Source organism: Nelumbo lutea, chromosome 6 (genome assembly GCF_056320005.1).
Source record: "Nelumbo lutea isolate HS-2025 chromosome 6, American lotus-T2T, whole genome shotgun sequence".
NCBI lineage: Eukaryota > Viridiplantae > Streptophyta > Magnoliopsida > Proteales > Nelumbonaceae > Nelumbo > Nelumbo lutea.
This window is the reverse complement of record NC_142689.1, coordinates 35,557,875-35,581,073: the sequence shown is the minus strand read 5'-3', so window position 1 is coordinate 35,581,073 and position 23,199 is coordinate 35,557,875. Positions and strand designations below refer to the sequence as shown.

At 44.1% G+C, this 23,199-nt stretch overlaps 1 protein-coding gene across 13 annotated transcripts in view; it reads right to left on the bottom strand.

The window, feature by feature from the left end:
* LOC148848517 (protein PARALOG OF AIPP2-like) overlaps window positions 1-22,872 on the bottom strand; it is a 43,295-nt gene extending 20,423 nt beyond the window's left edge. For 2 of the 13 annotated variants that reach the window (XM_088952365.1, XM_088952368.1), the window contains exons 1-2: window positions 22,393-22,793; window positions 21,719-21,796 (exon numbers count right to left, since the gene is read on the bottom strand). In XM_088952365.1, the coding sequence (XP_088808491.1) occupies window positions 21,719-21,796; window positions 22,393-22,461 (147 nt within the window). In that variant the 5' untranslated portion in view covers window positions 22,462-22,793. Of the gene's footprint in view, window positions 1-21,693; window positions 21,797-22,388 lie in introns of all 13 variants that reach the window. The other 11 variants (XM_088952374.1, XM_088952364.1, XM_088952375.1 and 8 more) reach the window with 11 other exon arrangements.
* Between the last annotated feature and the right edge of the window lie 327 nt (window positions 22,873-23,199).

Sequence of the window (23,199 nt, the reverse complement as noted above, 5' to 3'; positions counted from 1 at the left end):
AATTGAGGCCAAAATAAATGATCCCTATGCACCCCGTGATTAGCTAGAAAGTCTTCCAACCCATTAGCCAATCTCCTGTCCCACTTAACTCTCACTATTATGTTGGAAGTTAGCCACTTGAATCTTCTCATCACCCCCCTAAAGGACCAAGCTACAGTCCCTGGCTCTTTCAGCCACCCAACTACCAGTTTAGAATCACCATAAATTAGCAAACTCCCAAAGCTCAGCTCATTAGCAATCCCTGTAAAACTGCTTGAACCACTGCACTAACTGCATCCCTCACTCCAATTAGACCAGAAAATAAGGCAACAATTTGACCCTCTGCATTTCTAAAAACTCATCCAATACCAGAAGGCCCAGAATTATGAGACTGCTACCATCAACGTTTAGCTTGATAAAGCCTTCTTTAGGGGCCTTCCAAGCATACTTGTCGCCTTGCCTAAATGATTTGACTTTTAGCAACTAGGTGCCCGCCTAGGCGACTAAGCGCCTACCTAGGCAACAAAAATGACAAGGCAGGCACCTTTTATAATATCATTTATATTGCTGAATCTTATTAATGTATGTGTTAATACATTTTATTATATGCTATATATATATATATATATCAATTATACTTTGTTTTAATGTTTTACTATTGAAATTTAAAAGAAAAAAGGGTTTTGAGGAGAGAAAAAGAAAGAAAGAAAGAAAGAAAGTAAGAAAGAAATGAAAGAGGGAAGAAAGAATATAATAATAAAGTTTTTTTTTCTATTCTCTCTCTCTAATTAAATAAAACAGAAACTCCATCCTTGTTTTTTTTTCTATTTTACTTTCTATCTTGAATATTTATCATATAAAGTTAATAACCCTCTTTAGCTGCTAATTAATATGAATTTGCTCTATTAAATACCTATTATAGTAGTATTTTTTTGAAAATAATGAAATTAATATATGTAAAAGATTCTTATCTTTTAGATGTGATGATTTGCCACATTTTTAGAGGAAATTTAATGTTCTTAATAAAGAGAATTGCTATTTTTTCAATTAACATACATGCCGAATGGTATATAAAACTAGGAAACTAGCCAAAAGTCAGCCTTTTATATTATAAAATTTCTATCACCTAGGCGACTAGGTGCCCGTGTTGCCCAGAATTGCCTAGACGCCTTGAAAACTATGCAAGCTACTATAGATTTGTCCTTAACCAAAGAAGATTTAGCAACCAATTCCCAATTTCTCCAAAGGTTGAAAAAGGAGAATTATGAGAAAAGATCCATTGCTTTAGTCTGATTGGTCATTAAAGATCAATTAAAGATCCTAGCTCATCCCTCTCCTTATCATTAAAGATCCTAGCGTTTCTTTCCTCCCAGACTGTCCAAACCAAAGAATCCCTAGAACATCTCGACAACACTTTCCCTCTTCTCTCAGCACATCTGAAGGTAGACCAATGTGAGCTTGTCTTACACCATCTATCAGGTTGGAAGTTGGGACTAGAACATTTACCAAACTTTCACTGTGCTCATGCTAGCATGGAATGCTTTAAAATGCGGAGGCGTGACATGTGGTGTTCCACTACCTAGAGGCACGAGGCGTAGTTTAGAATGTAAGAGGTGTGAGGTGCTCATGCTAGCACACAATGTTTCTTTCTTTTTTTTTTTATTATTTTACATGAGGTGTGCATGAGGCGTACGCCTCTTGCACCTGAGGCATACACTTCAGAGGTGTCAGCGCCTCTGGCATACGCCTCAGGGCGTTTTGGGGGCACCTCGCCTGGAGGCGTATGCCTCCCACGCCTTTTAAAACACTGCTAGCACGTTCTCTGGAAATGGCACATTTCACCCTAACCCAAGTATAGTGTCAAATGGGCAAGGGTTTGCTAAGATGGTACCCATAAGTGACCCATGACAACATCACCTGGTTGTGGTTATTAACTTCGTTGTTAATGCACCAACAGGACCTACTCTGGTAAATAGACACCCCAAGAATGGCATTGTAAGTAGTGATTAAACAATCAGGAAATGGAAAGCACTTGCCTCCTAGGCAATTGTTGGAAAGATGGCTAGGGGAAGAAACCTAGAAGATATAGATAACTGACAGCCATGTTGCTTTCTAGTAGTATACATAATTTTGACATTTGATTGTGTAGACTTCTTAATGCATGTGTGCAGGACCTAAAAAATCCATTATGTTCTGAATATGTTAATTCATGAAAGGGAAAATTTGTTTTCACAATATAGAATATGGATTATTGGATAATAACCATGATGTATCAAATTTAATTTTCATGAAAGAAAACTTGTTTCCTAGCAAATTGTTCTTCAAGAGGCCAGACTGCATCCTAGCAATTATTTTCCCAGCCACACAATCTGGTGCGGTAGTGCCTAGCAACACCATCTAAAGTGAAGTTCCTGGCATGGACTGCAACTCTAGGGAAACGTCCAACTGTTGGTAAGCCACTGAGGAGAATGCCACTGGAAAATGTTAGTTGTGGCCTCTAATTAACTGGTGTGGACAGAAAACCATCTAATTCTGCATTCCATTTTATAGTAAATATGTGGTATGTGGTACCAGATATTTTTGGGTGGAGTGGTTGTTTTCCAGAGTCTGCAGTGTTGGCAGCTTGAAGGTTGAAAAAAGAGAGGGAAAGCAAAATGGGGTCTAGTATCGTTGACCATGTTCAGGTGTGTGTGGTCAGAAAGAAATGCACAAGTGTTTGAAAATAAATCTACCACATGGACAGAGTCAAAAAAAAAAAACTAGCATATGAACAGTGGTGTTTGGGAAAATCGAAGGCACTCTGTTATTTCTGTGTTCATAGCTAGCTTCTCAATAATTACTTTAAAGGTTTATCCAACAGAATTTTTTACTAGGATATTTTGTTAATATGTTAATATCATACTAACTATGGTACTATACTATGTAAAGATCCACATATATTTCTTTTGTGTACATAGCTGATGGATATGTAATCAGTTTATCAAAGCAGTACACTACGTCACCTATTCAAATATAATAACAACAATAATAATAATAAAATATTACTGAACAATGTATTTCTAATTCATTTGAATTTAATGTTGTAATCAATGATACTTGGATATCTGTAATGCCTACCCCAACATTGTTGAATACAATACATAAAATAGAATTGCATGGGCACTTCTAGATATACTAACACTTACAAAACACATAGAACTATATGTTTTAACAAGTCAAATTATAAAAAAACTATACATGTTAAAAACTTGATTACATTTAGCAAGCGACAAGTCTTGAGAAATAATACTTGCTTTGAAAACTATATACTAAGAGCATGATATAACATATAAGCATTAAGCATATTTATATGGGATACACTTATCAGCATCTAGGATTTTAAAAACTGGTTAGGCAGCTTCCTGCTTTCCTTATCTGTTCCAAATCCGTATCTAGGAATCATATGTTATAATTTGGGAAGATGCACCAGAACAGCAGTGGTTTGGACAATTTGGGAAGAAAGGAATTTAAGAATCTTTGAAGACAAAGAAAGGAGTAAGGAAGCTGTGATAGAGGTTATAACTCTAAGAGTGGCACATTGGGTGAAAACAGACTTTAAAGTTGAAGATTTCTTCAGTTCGTGGGGAATAATTGCTAATTCTTCCTCCAGAAGACAAAAAATATATGAGGCTTGGTCCCCCCACCCAAGTGATAGGTGGAAGAAATTGAATTTGGATGGTAGTGGTTTGGGCAATCCTGGCCCCTCAGGTATTTGAGGGGTAATAAAGGAAGAGGATGGAAACATATTAGCCATGTATTCAGGCCCTGTTCAGCAAGGTAATGTGGTCAGATCAGAACTAATGGCAGCAGTTTATGGGATAGAGAAAGGTAAAGAAAGGGGATTGTGAGGCTAATCATTGAAGGTGATTTGAAAATAGTTGTGGTTTGGCTGAAAAGGGGGGAAAGGGGTAATTTAGTAATTAAGGAATGAGTTCAGGCACTTCAAACAGCTATCTAAAGACATGATGCTTCATAAAATAGGTTAGGGGATCTGCATACAGTATGGCTAATGATTTAACTAAACAAGGGATTTAAGACAAACCATTTCTGGGCTTATTTGTAATAATTGGGATGGTTTATTTCCCTGGGTTTGTTGTTTTTTATCATAACTTGTTGTATCTCTCTTTTCTAATTTAATGAATTAATTTTTGTGTTTCTAATTAAAGAAAAATTCATAGGTTATAATTTACATTGCTATATAGAAAGTCAAGATGCCTTCAATATGTTGTCACATCTCATAGTTATAAGCTTGACAAATTGGTTATGTATGAAATAATTCAGTATGATGTCATATGCTTTGCATGTCAAAGGAAGTTCATCACTGATTATTATTGAAAAGGTTTCTGATGTGGAGCTCCAGGGGATATTACTGATGAGTCTGGATATTTTAGTTAAGGAGGAAGAGGTAGTAAAGGAGTCAGATATAAGCCTCAAAGACAAAGTGAAATATCAGAAGTCTACTAGAAATGGTCTGATTATGGAAAAAAATGTCAAGCAGAAAAATTAGAAATTGGATTTAAATATGGTGATTGACAAGGATGTTCATACTAGTAAAAGTTTACCTTTATGCTTTTTGGGGAGAGAGGAATTTATCAGGAAAATGTAAATGGATTTAAATGAGAAAACAATTTAAAATTCTGACTGCCCATGAGGATGATACATTCCAGACTGGACCTAATACAATGGATAGTTAGATGAGTGAGGAGTCTGAAAACCAGCATTTTTGGGAAGTTTACTTTATTGCAAAGTTCGGAGAGAAGGTTTATTTTGGAGAATTCTATGGGGATAAGTGATGTCTGAGATGGAGTTGCATAGCCATTCTCTGCCAGTTGGTCCTTTTGTCTTTTTCCCATGCCTTATGGTTTTATTTTGGCATTAGGTTGGTTGCTGAAAGCTGTAGGAAGTTGGCGTGGATTGTAAATGTTAGATTGGGGTATTGGGATTATTGGTTTTGTTTGGGTGTTGAATGATGCTTTTGTTTTAGCATCTAGGCCCAAGAGTATTTCAAATGATGCTGAGGCTGTGATGCTTGTATACTTCAGAACTAGAAAAATAAAGACCTTTGATGGTGAAATTGAGGAATTCAATTTCCAACCCCCTTCGAATCTTTTTTTGATAATTAAACCCCTTTGAACTGTTATTTAAAAAATTTGGAAGGACTAATCCAAGAAATTCCAAATGAAGAGAAAATTTTATAGGAGACTTAAATAGGCATGTAGGAAAAAGAAGTGTAGGGTATGATATGGTGCATGGAGGATTTGAGTTTGGGGAGAAGAATGAATCAAGAGATACTATATTAGATTTTGCAGACGTTTTACTTGCTTGACTTTGATTAGGTTAGATGAGAAAACATCCTAGTGAGGTTAATGGGCGTTGAAGATCAGGAAAAGTTGGGGTTCATGATGGCAACTAAGTAGAGAAGAGAGTCACAGGTCAAAGCTAAGAAATTTATCTTTGAAGAGTACAGAATCCAGCGTCAATGGGCATTGAAGATCAGGGAAGAAGGAAAGGAAATGGTGTTCTTGGTCGGAGAAGCAGCAATACAATGGTTGAAGGGTTTTATTGATGGTGTGATGTTCTCTGTTAGAATGCAAGGGTGGAAAAGTTCTCTGAGTATAGCAAATAGAAGGTATGAAACAATGTTACGGTGGACTAGGAAAGGATGCTGCGTGACAATTGCAGAGTTCTTTGAAGAAGTTAACAGGGAAATGATTTGCCTGCCAGAAGCGAAGATAGCAGCGGCTGGAAGAGGATTTCTGAAGAACTGCAACAGTACTTTGTGTTTCATCGCTTTAGAAAATCAGGGAGAGAAACAGATTGATAAGTCTGTAGAAGTTGTTTGCCTTAAAGAATCAAAGGAGAGCCCAGAATCCAACAGGGATGCTGCGAGTTCCTGCAATGGCCAACAAAAGAAACAGGGGTTGGTTATTGATGGAGCGCAATCCGGTCGGTCTTAGCTGTCAATAAACTCGCCTCTGAGCTGGAGCGTCGGGGAGCCTGAAACGGGAAAAATGAGAGAACTCCGGGGGGAACCCGGTGTGATAACTCCGAAGATCAAGTCAGTAATCTCTCAAAGGCAAAGTGTAGGCCAGATGGCACAAAGTTCACATACATTGTTCGTTGGGGGCAAGGGGTTCTTATAATCACTTCGCGCACTCGCTCCGAGGCCCTTGTCAGGTCGGGTATGATTACCCTTACGTCTGTCAATTCGGCTGTCGTCCTTTCTGCTGGGACAAAACTGTCATTGCCTAACCGTCTCTCTAACTGGAGATGGCGGTGGCAGGTGGCCGTTTAGAGTGCGGCCGTCAAGCGTCAGATCCCAAGCCAGCCAGGTGCGGCGCCCTTGGGAACGGACTTCCTCAGTGTCAGGCATAGTACGGTTTGTTTGGTTTTGGTGCCCTGAAGGTGTGGAGTGGTGAGCGAGGCGAAGTCCTGAGTTCGGAGGTATGTATAGGGCAGGTCAGTTCGGCAAGGTGTATCCCGAGCTGTTACCAGGTAGGTCAGTTCGGCGAGGTATGTCCCGAACTGTTGCAAGGCAGGTCAGTTCGGCGAGGTGTATCCCGAGCAGTTACCAGGTAGGTTAGTTCGGCAAGGTATGTCCCGAACTGTGGCAAGGCAGGTCAGTTCGGCGAGGTATGTCCCGAACTGTTAAAAGGCAGGCCAGTGGATTACTTTCCGGTTTGGGGCCAAGGGTGAGTTCGGGCCCCTAGTAGGGAGTTCGGTCCGCTGGTTTCTCCTCTTGGTGAAAACGCCTTAGGCTTGCTTTTGTGCCGAGCTGTTGCTTTTGCCACGTGTCGCATAACTATGAGGTCGGGCCAAATCATCCTTCATCAATTGCCCCCCACTCCTCGCGCCAAGGGTCTTGCCTTGGTGCGGGGAGTTTTGCAAGGTGGTAAGTGGATTTGTCCCGTCCTTCGAATCTTGACTGCGCGAGTTGCATTTGCCAGGGTTCTTCGGTTCCGAGAAGGCGGGAAACGTGCCTACTGCTCATGAATGTTGATGGTCGTGACAGCGCGCGTTTTAAATTTCAAAAATTCGCGCTGCTGGGACGTGACAGTGGGTCATTTAAATCTGAAGAAAGCGCGCCTCTGTCGTTCTGAAGGGACGTGCGCTGGCGGTTTTTGTCAGTTGCAGGGGGACGTGCGGCACGGTTAGTTTCGGAAAGACGTGCGCTGGTGCAACGTCGATTTCAAAAGACGTATGCTGACGTTTCGCTCTTTTCAGAAAAACGTGCGCCAATCACGTCTCGACCTCAGAGGACGTGCTGTCAGCGCGAATGTGGACCGCCAGATCGTCTTTGATCTGCACGGTTGGTTCTTGGTTACTGTAGCTATAAATAGTGGGGGACCCCAGTCGATTTGTCACTTTTGCGGTTTGCCTATTGAGCTCGTGTCCAAGTTTTTCAGCTCGCGTCTAGGCTGGTTATTTAGCCTCCAAGGTTTTTTGGCTTGTTCCCGTCTCTGGAGCCTTCAAAACTTTCTTCCGGTGAGTACCTTCCTGAATCCACCTATTTTCCTCGATGTCTAGCTTAGATAGCTCAGGCGACTCTTCAAGTAGGACTGATGTAGGTTCTACAAACCGAACCGTATCCCCCGACTGCCTTAGTGATCCCAAGGTGGAACTTGAGGATGACTATGAACCCGTAGGCCGAGCAGCTTCGGGCAGTTTGGCGTCTACCTCTCGCCGAGGTCGGATGCTAGATAGGTTTGGTCCCTCAACCATGACGCCCGAGGGGCTCCAATCTATACTCATGTCTTACAATATGCCTGGGGGGTATACATATTTCATTCCCTTGGGTAGTTTTCCTTAGGAACACGGTCCTGACGAGATCGTGATTTTTCGAGAGCAGCTCGCCGTGGGGCTGCAACTACCTTTCCACCCCCTTTTAGTCGAAGTCATAAACCACTTTGGCGTTACCATTGGCCAGCTTCACCCGAACTCTATTCGGAACCTAGTGGGGACAATCTCCATTTTCTGCGAGCAGAATTTCCCTTTAGACTTGGAGATATTCTCCTCCATCTTGATGCTTAAGAGACAAGTGGGTTCTCTTCCTGGGGGAAGACGGGCGTATTATCTTTCTCCTCGCCCGGGCTTTAAGCTTCTGCACGATCTTCCTAATAAGGTCCCAGCATGGAAGCGGGACTACTTCGGCGTGCGAAGTGCGCAAGGATGGCCCTTTCAGACCGGGTGGGGCCTCCGACAATGGGCACGGCAAGGTTTAAAGTGTCATGAGTACTTGACGGAGGCCAAGCTTATTGCGGCCGGTTTGAGTTCGGGTAGGTTTCTAGTTTTGCGATTTCTTGCTTGCTTTTTTCCTTCATTTTTTCTGATGTCGAACTCGTTTCTACAGTTGTGATGGATGCGGAGAGAACTCGTGGGGGGCGCCTGTTCCAAGGCATGAAGAGGAGGAAGCGGGTCACCAAGCGAACTCGTACCGAGCTACCCCTGGATGAGGAGCCTCAAGTTCCAGGCCACACGCTGGAGGATCTGCCGAGGGAGCCCGAGGTGACTCCGCCGATGTATGAAACTACCGGGGGGCCTTACGCTGAGACTACTCATACAGGTGCTCCTGCATACTCCAATGCTCCTGCTCACTCTGGGTCCGGTCATACGCGAGCTGGGCCCTCGGGCTCGGAGCTCAAGGGGAGTTCAGGAGCGTGTTGACGCCGAACTATGCTCTTCAGAAGAGTAGGGGGATACTTTCCCCGAGGAGATCGCGGCGTGGACCGATCTTCCTTTGAACCAGGTCGCCTGCCGCGCCGTAACACACGCTATGGTGGTAAGTCAGTTTTCATCTGCCTTCACTTTCTATCGCTTTTGTTGTTGTTGCTCACTTGTTTCTTTTGGTAGGTGAATTCTTCAATTCACACCTTAGCGGCCCAAGTGGAGAGGAGCTCGCGACAGGCGCGAGCTGCTAAGGCTGCCGCCCATGCTGCTAAAGAGGCTTTCCGTGCCGCCGAGGCGAATACCCGAGCCGCTGAGGCGGCCGCTTATGTTGCCGAAGAAGCTACTCGCGTTGCCATGGCCAGGTAGGCGATGTCTCAGCGTGATGCCGAGGCCATGGGGGTAGTCGTCAAACACATGGTGGATTTGAAGTTGGACTTGCAGCATCAAGTCGAATATCTTCAGGAGGACATCAGGGAGAAGACGCAAATTTTTTCCCAAGGTATTGAAGACGCCAAGAAGAAGGTTGTTGAAGATTATATTGCCTCTCCGCGTTTTGACGATCTGATGGTGGATTCTTACAGAAGGGGGTTCAAGCTGAGCCGGTGGATGATCCGGAACACGTACCCCGACCTCGATGTTAGTGCCACATCCACTTCGCGTATAACTCAGATGGCCAATGTTGTCGATGGCGAGCCGGACTCTGAAGGAGAGGCAGGGCCTTCGGGTGTTGTTGAAGTGCCTTCTGATGGCGAAGAAGTAGCTCCGGGCATGTAAAGATAATCTCTTTTTTTTTTTTTGAAGTGCCTTCCGATGGCCAATGTACTCCTTTTTCTTGCAACGGAATAGATAAATCTTTTTGCCTGTTCCTTTTTCCCGAATTGATTCTTTGTCAAACTGATAATATGCCATTTGTCCGGGTTACTGTACCTTCGCGACCTGTTTTGCCACGAAGGCTTTTGCAGCGAACTGGTTTTTTGCCGAGCTGATAATATGCCCGACTTTTCTTTGCTTGTTTACGCCGAGGTTCCTCCTGGCTCCGCATCGTGGCCCATAGGACCTTATAGCAATTTCGTCCACTTCGCTTGGCGGTTTATAGGTAGTATCGCCTTAAGTTCACGATGTTCCACGCTCGAGGTACTAGTTTGCCTTCCAAGGTTTTGAGCTCGTATGCCCCCCCGAGCGCTATCTTTACTTTATAGGGCCCTTCCCAGTTTGGTCCAAGTTTGCCCACGCCGGGTTCGGGCACCATAATCTTACGAAGGACCAGGTCGCCGACTCGGAAGCTTCGTCGCTTTACTCTAGCATTGTAGTAGCGAGCTACCTGCTGCTAGTAGGCCGCTGTCCAAATGTGCGCGAGGTCCCTTACCTCGTCCAGTAGGTCAAGGTTGGTACGTAACTCATCTCCGTTTGTCCGATCGCCGTACGTAACTCATCTCCGGGATAACTGCTTCAATGTCGTAGGTGAGGTTGAAGGGGGTTTCTCTCGTGGCGGTTTTTTTTGTAGTTCGGTGAGCCCACAAGACACTTGGTAGCTCTTCGGCCCACAGTCCCTTAGCACAATCCAGACGTGCCTTCAGTCCGTGCAGGATGGCTCTGTTAATTACTTCCGTCTAACCATTTGCCTGCGGGTGCGCGACTGATGTGAAGTTTTGCCGAATCCCCATGTTCTGGCACCACTCTTGGAACTTGATATCCTCGAACTGCTTGCCATTGTCGGAAATTAGTATCCGAGGTAACCCGAAACGACATATTATGTTCTTCCAAAAGTTCTGTATGTTTCGGGCCATAACAGTTGCCAGAGGTTCAGCTTCTATCCACTTCGTGAAGTAATCTACTGCAACAACTAAGAATTTTCTTCCACCTGTTGTTGGCGGGAATGGCCCCAGGAGGTCGATGCCCCATTGTGCAAAGGGCCACGGGCTGGCGAGGTGTTTGAGGTCGGAAGCAGGATGATGGTGGATATTGGCGTGTTTCTGACACTTGTCGCATTTTCTGATGAGCTCAACAGCTTCTGCCTTCATCATTGGCCAGTAGTATCCTTGTCGAAGTGCTTTTGGGGTGAGTGCTCTGCCCCCCAAGTGTCCACCGCACAGGCCTTCGTGAGTGTCGCGGAGTACGAACTCGGCTTCAGCAGGTCGCAAGCAACGCAAGTAGGGGAGCGTGTAGGACCGTCGGTATAACCATTCGTCTATTATGACGTATTTGGCTGTCTGGCGCTGCACCCTCTTGGCCGCATTGCGTTCTGTAGGGAGGGTTCCGTCTATCAAGAAGCTCGCGAGTGGGTCGATCCAGCTCGGCTCTGCTTTGAGGACGGGAGCGACCTCCTCTGCCCCCCTGAGAATACTAGGCCGAGGTAAATCCTCTATGTACACGGTTCTCATGTTGTTGTGACTTGTGCTGGCTAACCGGGACAGAGCATCGGCCTCAGTGTTCTCTGACCTCGGGATTTGCCTAATGAAGTATGACTGGAAGTTGAGCAGGGCCTCTTTTACTTTCGCCAAATATGCGATCATGGAGAGCTCGCGTGCTTCATACTCGCCCGTAACTTGGTTGACCACAAGCAGGGAATCGCTGCAGATGACCAAGTGCTTTGCCTTTACCTTTCGCGCTAGGTTAAGCCCGGCTATCATTGCTTCGTACTCTGCCTCGTTGTTGGATGCCGCGAACTCAAAGCGTAGTGCGTATTCTAATTTTGTGCCGCCCGGGCCGCATAAGACTATTCCAGCCCCGCTGCCTTGCTGGTTCGAGGAACCATCCACGTGAAGGATCCAGGGCTCCTCATCCCAGTTCGCGTTTCGCCTAACCAGGAGAGTTGCCACACTGGCCGCTACTTCACGGGGTTCAGACTTTATTGGCTTGGGAGCTCCGGGTTCGCCCGAACCTGGGACCTCGGGCTCGACCTGTAGGGCTTCGTGGCTGAAAGTGCACTCGACGATAAAATCTGCCAAAGCTTGGGCCTTAATTGCGGTCCGGGGTTTGTACTGGAGGTCGTACTCGCTGAGTTCGATGGCTCATTTCGTCAGCTTACCGGAGACCTCGGGCTTCCGCAAAACTTGTCTTAGGGGTTTGTCGGTTAAGACAACGACAGTGTCAGCTTGGAAGTACGGGCAGAGTTTCCAAGCTGATATCACTTGCGAAGGCAATTTTTTCTATTTGCGGGTACCTTGTTTCTGCTCCTTGCAGAATTTTACTAACATAATAGACGGGCTGTTGGACCCGATCTACTTGTTTTACTAATACCGAACTGACCACTTCGTCGCTCGCCGAGAGGTACAGTTCTAAGACCTCGCCCTCCTCGGGTCTGGTAAGGTTGGTATGGTGGCGAGGTAAGTCTTTAGCTCGTCGAACGCGAGCTAGCAATCTCGGGTCCATTCGAACCCTTTGCCTTTGATTGCCTTGAAGAAAGGCAAGCAGCGGTCTACCGACTTGGACATGAAGCGGCTCAGAGCGGCTATGTGGCCGTTTAGCCTTTGAACTTCTTTTACTTTCCGAGGTGGTCTCATATCAAGGATGGCCTTTATTTTGTCCGAGTTGGCCTCAATGCCACGCCGGTTGACAATGTACCCTAGGAACTTACCCGAGGTGACACCGAAGACACACTTGTTTGGGTTTAGTCTCATGTTATACTGACGCAGAATTTGGAAGATAGAATCCAAGTCTTTTATTAATTCTCGTGAAAACTATGTTTTGAAGACCATGTCGTCTACATAACATTCGATTTTCGTGCCAATTAAAGGCCAAAAAAGTTTATTTACAAGTCTTTGAAAGGTCGCACTAGCATTCTTTAGCCCGAAGGGCATGACCTTGTAACAGTACAGGTCGAACTCGGTAATGAAGCTGGTTTTTTCTTGGTCGGACCGGTCCATCTTAATCTGGTTGTAGCCTGAGTAGGCGTCCAGGAAGTTTAGCAGCACGTGTCCCGAGGTCGTGTCCACCAGGCGGTCAATTCGGGGCAGGGGGAAGCAGTCTTTTGGGCAAGCTCGGTTCAGGTCGGTGTAGTCGACGCACATGCGCCACTTGCCGTTGGCTTTTTTCACCAGCACTAGGTTGGCTACCCAGCTCGGGTAATGAACTTCCCTTATGAAGTCCGCTACGAGGAGCTTTTCGACTTCTTTGTCGACCGCCCTCCAGCGCTCCGAGGCTAAGTTGAGTTTCTTCTGTCTAATGGGTCTAACTACAGGGTCAGTGTTAAGCTTGTGAGTTATAAGGTCGAGGTCAATACCGGGCATATCTGTCGTGGACCATGCAAAAATGTCTAAATTTTGGAGTAAGAAACTCACCAGTTTAGTTCGCAAAGGCTCGTTGACGGAGGCACCGATCTGTAGTGTTCGCGCCGGATCTGTTGCCGAGGCCAAGACGGCTACTGTTTCCTCAGTGGGCGAAGCTCGTTCCTCGCCCTGCTCCGCAGGTCGCTCTAGTTCGAGATCATCGGCTACCTTTGTTTTTCCCTTTAGGGCGGCAACATAGCATTTGCGGGACTCAAGTTGGTCGCCCCGCGCTACCCCCACACCAAAGTCCGTGGGGAACTTCATTGCCAGATAAAAGGTGGAGACCACTGCACGCAGAATATGCGTAATTGGTCGCCCTATTATGGCGTTGTATGGGGAGGGGGTCACGGCCATGTGCCGACTTCCACAGGTACTGTTATTTTTCCCAAGGGCCTGACTTCCTCTCCGCTGAAGCCTACCAAAGGAGTGTGAGCGGGTTTCAAATCGCTTTTCTACAACTGCAACTGGTCGAACGCCGATTTGAATAGTATGGCCGCCGAGCTACTGAGTCTACCAGTACGCGTTGAACTTCGAAGTCGCTGATCCTTAGCTTTATGACGAGCGCGTCGTCGTGGGGGTAATTGACACCTCACGCGTCGTCTTCTGTAAAAAACATCGGTTCTTCCTTCTTCGGCCTCTTGGGAGGGTTCTGCTCCTATCGGGCTGCTTCGGGAAAAGACGTCCTTGCTGCCGCCGAAGTGCATCCTGCCACCACCGAACCGCCCACTATCACGTGGATGGTTCCCCGAACTGGCCTTTCTTCTGGGGGAGATCGCTGCAAGTTTCGGTCGGTCTATTGCTCGGCTCGGGGACATCCTTCCCGCATTCCCCTTGTCGACCTGCTTTATTACTATTGTCATAATGTACAAAATTTCTTAAGTACCCGCGACGGATGAGTCCTATCTCGTCGCGGAGATTATTACATTGCTCGGTGCTATGACCGTGATCTTTATGAAAACTACAATATAAATTTTTGTTCCTCTCGTTGGGGTTGCTTTTTAGGCGAGGTGGCCACTTTACGTAAGGGGCGTCCTTGATCGTCATCAGGATCTCGGTCCGCCTTGTGTTCAATGGCGTGTAATCCATCCAAACTGCTAAGGGAGCACATGACGGCTGGCTTGGCTTCGCCTCTCAATTGTGGCCTCTTCTGTTGCCGGGGTTGGAGAGCTCGCCTTCTCTTTTTCTTTTTTCAACCCCACCTCTGTTTCTCTGGTTGATCTCTTCTTCTGTTCTCATAAACTTGTCCGCGAGTTTGAGGAAGTCGGCCATGGTTGCTGGTTGGCTGGCTACCATGTGCCATTTGAACTCTTTATGAGTCACTCCTCTTTTGGCCGCGGCGAGCTGTACCGCGAGGTCTAACCGAGGGATCTGGAAACATGCTTCATTGAACCGTTTGATGTAGCTCCAGATGGGTTCTCCCTCTCTCTCGATCACCCCGAAGATACTTTCCTCGGTTTTCAAACACCTTTTGCTGGTAACAAAGTGCGCAGTGAAGATCTGCACGAACTGGGGCTAGCTTTTTATTGACCCGGAAGCTAGGTTCCGGTACCAGGTGCGGACCACCCCTCTGAAGGTGGTGGTGAAGGCCACGCACATGCATGACTCGCTTGCCCTAGCGAGGTGCATTTGCGACTGAAACGCATCAACGTGGTCGTCGGGGTCAAAGGATCCATCATACTTGTCTAGAGAAGGGAGTTTGAAATCTCTAGGCAAGGGGACTGCCAAAAGTTTTGCTGAAAGGGGGGAAGGAACTGAGAGAATGGGGACGGTTTTTACCTCACCTGAGCTCGTTTCTTCCTTGCCTCTGAGATCGGGTAGCACGCGGGTAGCAGTTCGGCGACTTCGTCGGCGCCTTCTTTGATTGGGCCTGGTGCTGGCGCTGCTTGCCTCTGTGTTGCCGAGCTCGATGGGCCCGGATTGTTGGCCTGCTACTAAGGCGCTGAAGCGGTTCTCCGTGAGTGGGAACTCGGGCTTGGAAAGCCGAGGTGACTTTGTTGGCGAGGTTCTTGACCCACCCGCGGGCTGCGAGGCGGGGGTGATCTTTCTTTGCTTTCAGCCCGGGGATGAGGCCTGACTGTTAGGGGGGTTCTGCGATTGGGAAGCCTCTCCTTGGTGAGGTCGTCCACCTTGGGGGGAGGCCTTGATCGGCTTTGAAGCAAGGTGCCGGGGGGGGAGCAGCTGGTTCAAGGGTAGTTGAGGGAATTGTTGTTGATAATGGTGTTGGGAGAGGTGGCGCAATGACCAACAAACGAAACAGGGGTTGGTAATTGATGGAGCGCAATCCGGTCGGTCTTAGCTGTCAACAAACTCGCCTCTGAGCTGGAGCGTCGGGGAGCTTGAAACGGGAAAAATGAGAGAACTCCGGGGGGAACCCGGTGTGATAACTCCGAAGCTCAAGTCAGTAATCTCTCAAAGGCAAAGTGTAAACCAGATGGCGCAAAGTTCACATCCATTGTTCGTTGGGGGCAAGGGACTCTTATAATCACTTCGCGCACTCGCTCCGAGGCCCTTGTCAGGCCGGGTATGATTACCCTTACGTCTGTCAATTCGGTTGTCGTCCTTTTTGCTGGGACAGAACCGTCACTGCCTAACCGTCTCTCTAACTGGAGATGGCGGTGTGGAGTGGTGAGCGAGGCGAAGTCTTGAGTTCGAAGGTATGTATAGGGCAGGTCAGTTCGGCGAGGTGTATCCCGAGCGGTTACCAGGTAGGTCAGTTCGGCAAGGTATGTCCCGAACTGTTGCAAGGCAGGTCAGTTCGGCGAGGTGTATCCCAAGCAGTTACCAGGTAGGTTAGTTCGGCGAGGTATGTCCCGAACTGTGGCAAGGCATGTTAGTTCAGCGAGGTATGTCCCGAACTGTTGCAAGGCAGGCCAGTGGATTACTTTCCGATTTGGGGCCAAGGGTGAGTTCGGGCCCCTAGTAGGGAGTTCGGTCCGCTGGTTTCTCCTCTTGGTGAAAACGCCTTACGCTTGCTTTTGTGCCGAGTTGTTGCTTTTGCCATGTGTCACATAACTATGAGGTCGGGCCAAATCATCCTTCATCAGTTATCATTACCAGCTCGCATAACGTACCAAAACTGTTGATGGAGGTGGAAAATGGCGACTGGGAGAAACGGTAAGTTATTATTGCAAAAGAGAAAGTGAACAAATGGAAACCAATACTGGATTCAGTGGTGGAAGAGTTTAAGATTAAAATTACTGTAGTGTTTTTACCATTCAGTGATAACAGGATCTTCAACATAGGAGATGAAGAGATGGAAGTTTCAACAGTGAAAACTGTTGTAGGGCTGGTTTTGTTCGAAAGGTGGAAGATGCCCTATGAGATTTGTTGCATGAATGGTCAAGATGGGCCAAATGGGCCAGTTGGCCCAAAAGATATTGTGCCCATGCCAACTCACTCACTTGATTCTTCTTTTGGCTACACGATATTAAAGAGAAGGATGATTATGGACAGTAACTTGCATCCATTTTCTTCCCCTTTGAGCTCTGATTGTGACTCCCTCTCCATTTGTCTGAGACAAACAAGAAGATAAGCAGGGGTTCGGTCATCTAGACGGAGTTTGGTGAGGGTTGGTGACACTAAGGGGGTGTTCTACAGTGTAGATGAGAAACCACACCTGTGGTGTGGATGAAAACACACTACCCCTCAATAGGGTAGATGTCCTGCACCGTGGACAAAGATGTGTGGATTGAACCACACCACACCTCCGTAGGCCTTCTGCAATGTGTGGTGTATTTTCAATCCACACCCAGTGTTATGATTCCATGCATCTCAATTACAATGCTTGAGATAATCTATGTCGTTAAACATTAAAAACAATAATTGTTTTAGTAGTATACATAATAGAGAAATATTAGTAAACTGCTAACAATATTAATAATTAATAAAAACAATGTTAATAATATTAAATAACAAATAATAATTAAAAATGAGTAATAATATTAATGATAATTGATAATACTAACAATACTATTAATAATATATAATAATAATTAAAAATCTTATTAAAATGAATAAAATTAATATTTGAAACTTATTAATTATTAATAAGTAATCTTATTAATTATTAATTATTGATAACATTAATTGATAAAAATAATTATTTATATTAATAAAAATAATATTCAAAAGAAAAAACTCTAATTCCATGGTCGTTGTTGTTTGTTACCACCTGGATATGAGTTCCACCCACCATCAGGTTCCTTCCGCCTCACTACCATTCCTGAACTTAATGACCATGATGCAGGCTTTATCTGTTCCTCTTTACCCCAAAATAATTAGTTGCTGGGAGCCCCCCAATTCCCTGTTCTCAGCTTTGACTGTTGTTAAACCTGAATTCAAATCAAGGCCTGGATGTGATGGCCCAACACCATTCAACCCTGATGGAGGGCCAAGCATGCTCATAATGAATGATGGTTGTGAGTAAGAGGGGCCGGAGGCTGGAGAGCCCACTATCTGTGGCACCACAGGGTCTCCCCTTGAATCAACCATGTATGGAACAGAGCCAGGTCCATACATAACTGGTGAAAGAGACATAGAAGGCCCCATGTGAGGCCACTGTAACTAAACACCGGAGGTGTGGGTGTATATGTCATCACTGGATATGCTACAATGCCACTACCTAAGTTTGCTGAATTGGTTCCCATCACATATTCAGCAACCTGCCCATTTGGCAAGAACAACCGAGTTGGAGGTAGAAACTCCTTTTATTAACATCAACGTTTGTACCCATGATAGAGATGACAGGACCATTCATGCCTCGGAATTTGGGAAGTTGATTTCATCTCAGCACATCGATCATGAGAATCATCAAAGACAGAAAAGCTATCACTCAAGTCTATTCCTCATTGAAGGTTGTCTTGATGAGGAAGGAGACGAGCTTTGATTGCCATTACGGTGATGATAAGGGGATTTTTCATCAACACGATTCAAGTCCAGCTTGAGTCTCTTTGCCCTTCTTGAACTCACTTCAGTGGAAGATTCCCCAGAAAGAAGGCCAGAAGATACTGGCATTTGTTTCATCAGTGCCATATCAATGACCTCGTTGTCAACTTCAGCCACGTTTTGATCAATATCAAGAACATCCTACCTCTGCTTTGAACTGTAGTTGCTTCCCTCGCCAGAGGCCATCTTTTCACCATCCAGAGTCCTGTAGGGAGATGGTGGGTGGAAAACACTTGTTGCAGTAGACCCCTTCCATAGTGTTTTAAAAGCGCAAGGTGCAAGGTCCAATTTGCACCTGAGGCGCAAGGCGTGCGCCTTTTTAAGCAAGGCACAAAATTACAAAAAAAAAAGGTAAAAAATAAAAAAAGAATTCAAAAAATGGCAAAATTTTCAAAAATATTAAGCATAACGTTAATGAAAATATAAACTTAAATTTTAGATTAGATGTTTTAAAAAACCTATTATCTAAAATTAAAATACATAAACATAACATGTAAAGCGTATTCAAATGAAAATTTAATAATAAAAGCAAACATATAAAGCATTTTCAAGCATGTAAAACCCACAATCTCTTTTTTTTTTCCTTAATTGCATTGCTTCGAGTAGCTAATGTGATGTAAAACATATTGCATTCTTGATTCTATGAGTCGCCTTTGTACCACGCCCCTCAAGGCAAGCCCGAATAAGTCTATGTGAGGATCTGAAATTCTTATTTCTCACATAAAAATAATGATTTTATAACTTTCATTGCCTTTTAATAAGATATTTTATTGCAATGAATGAATGAACAACATTAGCAAATAGGGGGTTCTCGGAGCCTGTTCGGGCTTGCCTCGAGGGGCATGGTCGGGGTCCAAGGGCGGAGATGGCCCAACCGTTAGACTCAAAAAATAGCAAAAAGCGCAAAATTTTTAAAAGGTGTGCGTTTGGGCTGAGGCACAAGGTGCATTAGGTGCACGCCTAAGCACACCAGGCGTGCACCTTTTGTAAGGGGTGCGCCTAGGACCTGGTATGCGCCCCACCTATGTGCCTAGGTCCACCTATGTGCCTAGGCCCACCTTTTAAATTACTACTTCCATCCCAGTGCCCCCTCTACAAAGGAGTCACTGAGAAATGCGAAGTATGGGATCAAGTTGGAAATAGATGTCCACCGTAGCGTGGACCTATCCACGAGAAATAACCATGGACGATATTTTGGCTTGTAGTGTAGACCAATCCACGATATGGTGTGGTTTGATCCACACCCCAATGCAACTCAACAGTAGGTTTGGGTGTTGTGCATTTCTAAACATAATATATCGTGGTGCATCCACACCACTGAAAACCACCTAAGTGGTTGAAGGCAAAAAAACCACTAGGGTTTAAAAATCATGTCTTAAGATCTCTCATGGGATTAGGAAAGAGGAAGATTGAGGTTTGAGAGTGGGTGACCACAAAGTTTGTTTGCACTAAAGATTTGTGCTCGTCAAATTGTCTGAAAGTTTTGAAGGTTGAAAATAGGCTCAGATAAGGTCCCACATGAATCTCAAGCGCTAATACTAGCTATTGATGATAGTGTCTTACAAGGTAGGGCTATGGTAGAGGATAGTTCTTTGGTTTCAGTGATAGGTTTTTCCTCTAAACCAGTCAAGAATGAGATTGGTGGCTTAAGTGCTCTAGGCAAGGCCCCAAAGAGTAAGGTGTTTTCTAGAGGGTTTGGCAGGTGGCAGCAAGGAGTTGAATCTGGAATCATGAGGAGATACATGTAGTGGATTTTGAACAGGTGTGCAAGGAGGAAGATTTAAGGGACTCGGTCTTAATAGGAAAAATAGAGGTGGATTTACTATTTAGGTAAGAGAAGGACTGAAGGAGTTTTGAAAAAAAAAAATCTTATTAATGACACTCTTAATACATGGGAGTTGAGAAAATCAAAAGAATCGGGAAACGGGCATCTTGTTCATGTGACCAACGGTTTTCATCATCTTAAGGAAGGGCTTGTTGGGGATGGCCCTTGAGGAGGAAGTGGCAGAGGTGGCTGATGATGGATTGAGGAAAGGAGAAAGAATAGGAGTTTTGAAAAAATTTGTAGCCACAAAAGTTCATATTGAGGAAGAAGAGGAAAGTAGAGAAGAGGAAGGGGAACCAGAGGGGATTGGAGTTGAAGAGATTTCAAAGGATGGTAACTCTAAGAAGGGGAGAGTGGGAATTCATCAACTAGTGGACAGAGAGCTAGCAATCGAGAAGTCTCTCAACCTGTTCTTTTTGGGGGTGGAAGCAGTGGTAAGAAAGGCAATTGAACATTTTGGAATAAAAAAACAGAAGGGAAGATTATAACAAAATGATAGCACTTGGGAGGGGGATAAGGTTTGGGAGGAAGGTGAAGGGGGAGAAGAGGAAATTGTGGATGAAGAGTGATGGGGGTTGTTTGTATTGGCCATAGATGGGGGGGGGGGGGGGGGGGGGGGTGTGAAAGTTAAGAGATTTAGCAGAAGTTTCAAGTTATGGTGACCGGGTTCGTATATTTTGCCTTCAAGGATATATTTCAAGTTTGTTTTAACCTGGTTAGAAAAAGAAGAGAGTCCTTTTTTTTGTCCAAGTTTAGAAGCAGGACAAATTGATGGCGTCTACTTATTTTATGTCACGGTTTGGTTGAGTCTTTTACTCTGAGTTGTCTAAGGTCAGGTGTTTGATTCTGGTGAAAGCTATGGGAGGTGTTGGATTTCAAATCTGTATTTTGGATTTTTGAAGATAAGTAGTCTTTGTTTTTGTTGTTCCATCACCCTCCTATTATGTATCCTTTTTTCCCTTTAATGAAATTTTATTTTTACTTATCAGAAAAAAAAAAAAAACTACCACTGTTATCTAAGGAGAGTAAACAATATATCCTCTTCAAAAATTAGGACCAACCAACCATAAGGTAGGATAGTGGAAAAGTTGGTGATCTAGTAGATAGTACAGTCATACAGGTTAAAGACAACTTTTTAGCATCTTGAACTTGTCATGAATAAATTGGGAATTTCTGGAAGACAAAATCTTGTTTTAGAAGGAAGAAAAGATATATTATTACAAAATAAACTGATTCATAAAAAGATATTCAAAGTGAAACCCAACATTCTTTCTACATACCAATAGCTAAACTGCTATAAGCTAACCTAATCTTTAGAAAACAAAGAACTCAAGTAGACAACCACAATATCCGATGCCACATAAAGAAAACTATTCTACGGCTATACGCTCTCCTCACATGAATTGATTGCTTTGTGCTACTACTATGGAAAGAAAGCTCAGTCACCATAAATGTAAATGAACCATGTATTGCACATATGACCATGGAAGTTCCATAATGGGACATAAAATGGTCAACTAACACAACAGACTTCACAAGCACATCTTTCATTCAAAAGACAAATTGCTCAATAGTTCAATATACTTGCACAAATACCCACACGGAGAAATAGTTTAATAGTAGAGGGTTCCCAAATGTTTTTTGAAACCCAATATATAACCTCTCGCATGCATGATCATAGGATGGCTGGGGTAAGGGGAGGGGCAACAACTTCCTAAACTGAGTTCATATTCAAACTAAAATAACTTCATTAAGAAATTAAGATCAGGTTCCCTACATGTTTGTGCATAAACAACCAAATGTTACATAAAAATACAGAAGTTATTACTGTTTCAGGAACTCGACACTTCGATTAAGAAATTCAGAATGATATGAACTAAACTTGTAAAGTTCTGCACGAGGGCAACGTGGAAGCAGCTGAAGAGGTTTGAGCAAAAATTAACAGATGAGATTATCTGAAAATGAAATTACCCTGTTAATGTCAATGATGTCTCACCGTATTCATCTGAATGTCATGGTCTGCATCATCAACAGGTCCTTGTATTCGGCAACTTCCTTTCAAGACTGGCGTTATCTAAAAAGAAGGTGGAATTCGGCACAAATCATCCTCCCCAATACCATTTCTAATAACAAATACAAAACCTCTAGATGACATTGACCAATTATAATTACTGAACCGCCAAAAGAAGAGCATGCCTTTGAAAGCAAAGCCGGTGCGATCGAAATACAAAAGCATTCACAGGTACTCTAACGATGATTAATTGAGCATGCACATTCTACAGAACTAAATCAGTAAATGCCCCCACGACCTACTCAAAACGATAATTTCAATTCCCTGAGTAATCAAAATACCAAAACAAAACAATTAAAACTAGTAAATTCTAGAAACTTAAGCTTAAAAGAGCCGACTTTTTCCACCTTGGAAAACCCTAATACAAACGACGATTAATTAATTAAGCAGCTAATAATCCAAGACAGCATATTTATAAAAAAATTCCAATGAAATCGAACCCCAAAAACTTCACTTTCATAACAAAACCCAATAAAAATCAAAACTTGAATTCCAGGAGCACGATCAAACAACACGAAACTCCGCGGAGACACTAATAAACGAATCCAATAACCCTAACTGAACCCAGAAAAACTGCAAAAGACAGCATCTTTACATGCCTCCGGTTCCGCAATCTTCTCGGTTATGTCGTACAGCTCCTTCAGGATCCGTTCCTTCCGCCTCGTCATTGCCGAACCGATCAGACCAAAACCCGTTTCGCAATCGATCAGATTCAATTCCAGAATTGGAGTTTCATCCACATGAACTTAGGGTTTATCTCGTTCTTCCCCCAATAACTCCCCGTTTCAGAATTTCATCCCATGCCACGGACGTTTACGAAGCGGAAGAAAAGAACGAAAATATAGTTAAGCAGAGATTAATAGAAACAAAACACAGCAAATGCTACTGTGAATTGTGCAGGTGTATGAGGTTAAACTGCGCCCACAAGAATCAGCAGCGTCCGTCCGACGAAATTGTTACTGATCTGACGGGCAGTCTTTAGTTGCCCTCCTATTAATCCAGGTCGCTCCTACTCACACACACAAGCGTGTTATTTTGCCCCTCTCTCTCTCTAGTTTCTCTTTCTACTCTTCTCTCTCTTCAATCTTCATTCTCTCTCTATCTAAATTCAGGAAAAAAATTAATTTTATAATTTATTTTTGTGGGGTTTCGATTTGATTTTGAAGCGCCGAATACGCTCATAAAAATAAAATTAAAAGGATATGGAAAAGATATGATAACTGAAAAAGCAATCGACCGACAAACCAGAATCATAAATGTGGTTAGAACATGGTGTGATTTATCAAACTTCATGTGTGGATTTTGATCGATGAAAACTCTTTTCATATCATATCTTTTCCAAATTATATTATAGATTATTTTTGAAAAATTAAAGCTGCGGAGGTTACAAGCCATCGGAGTACGTG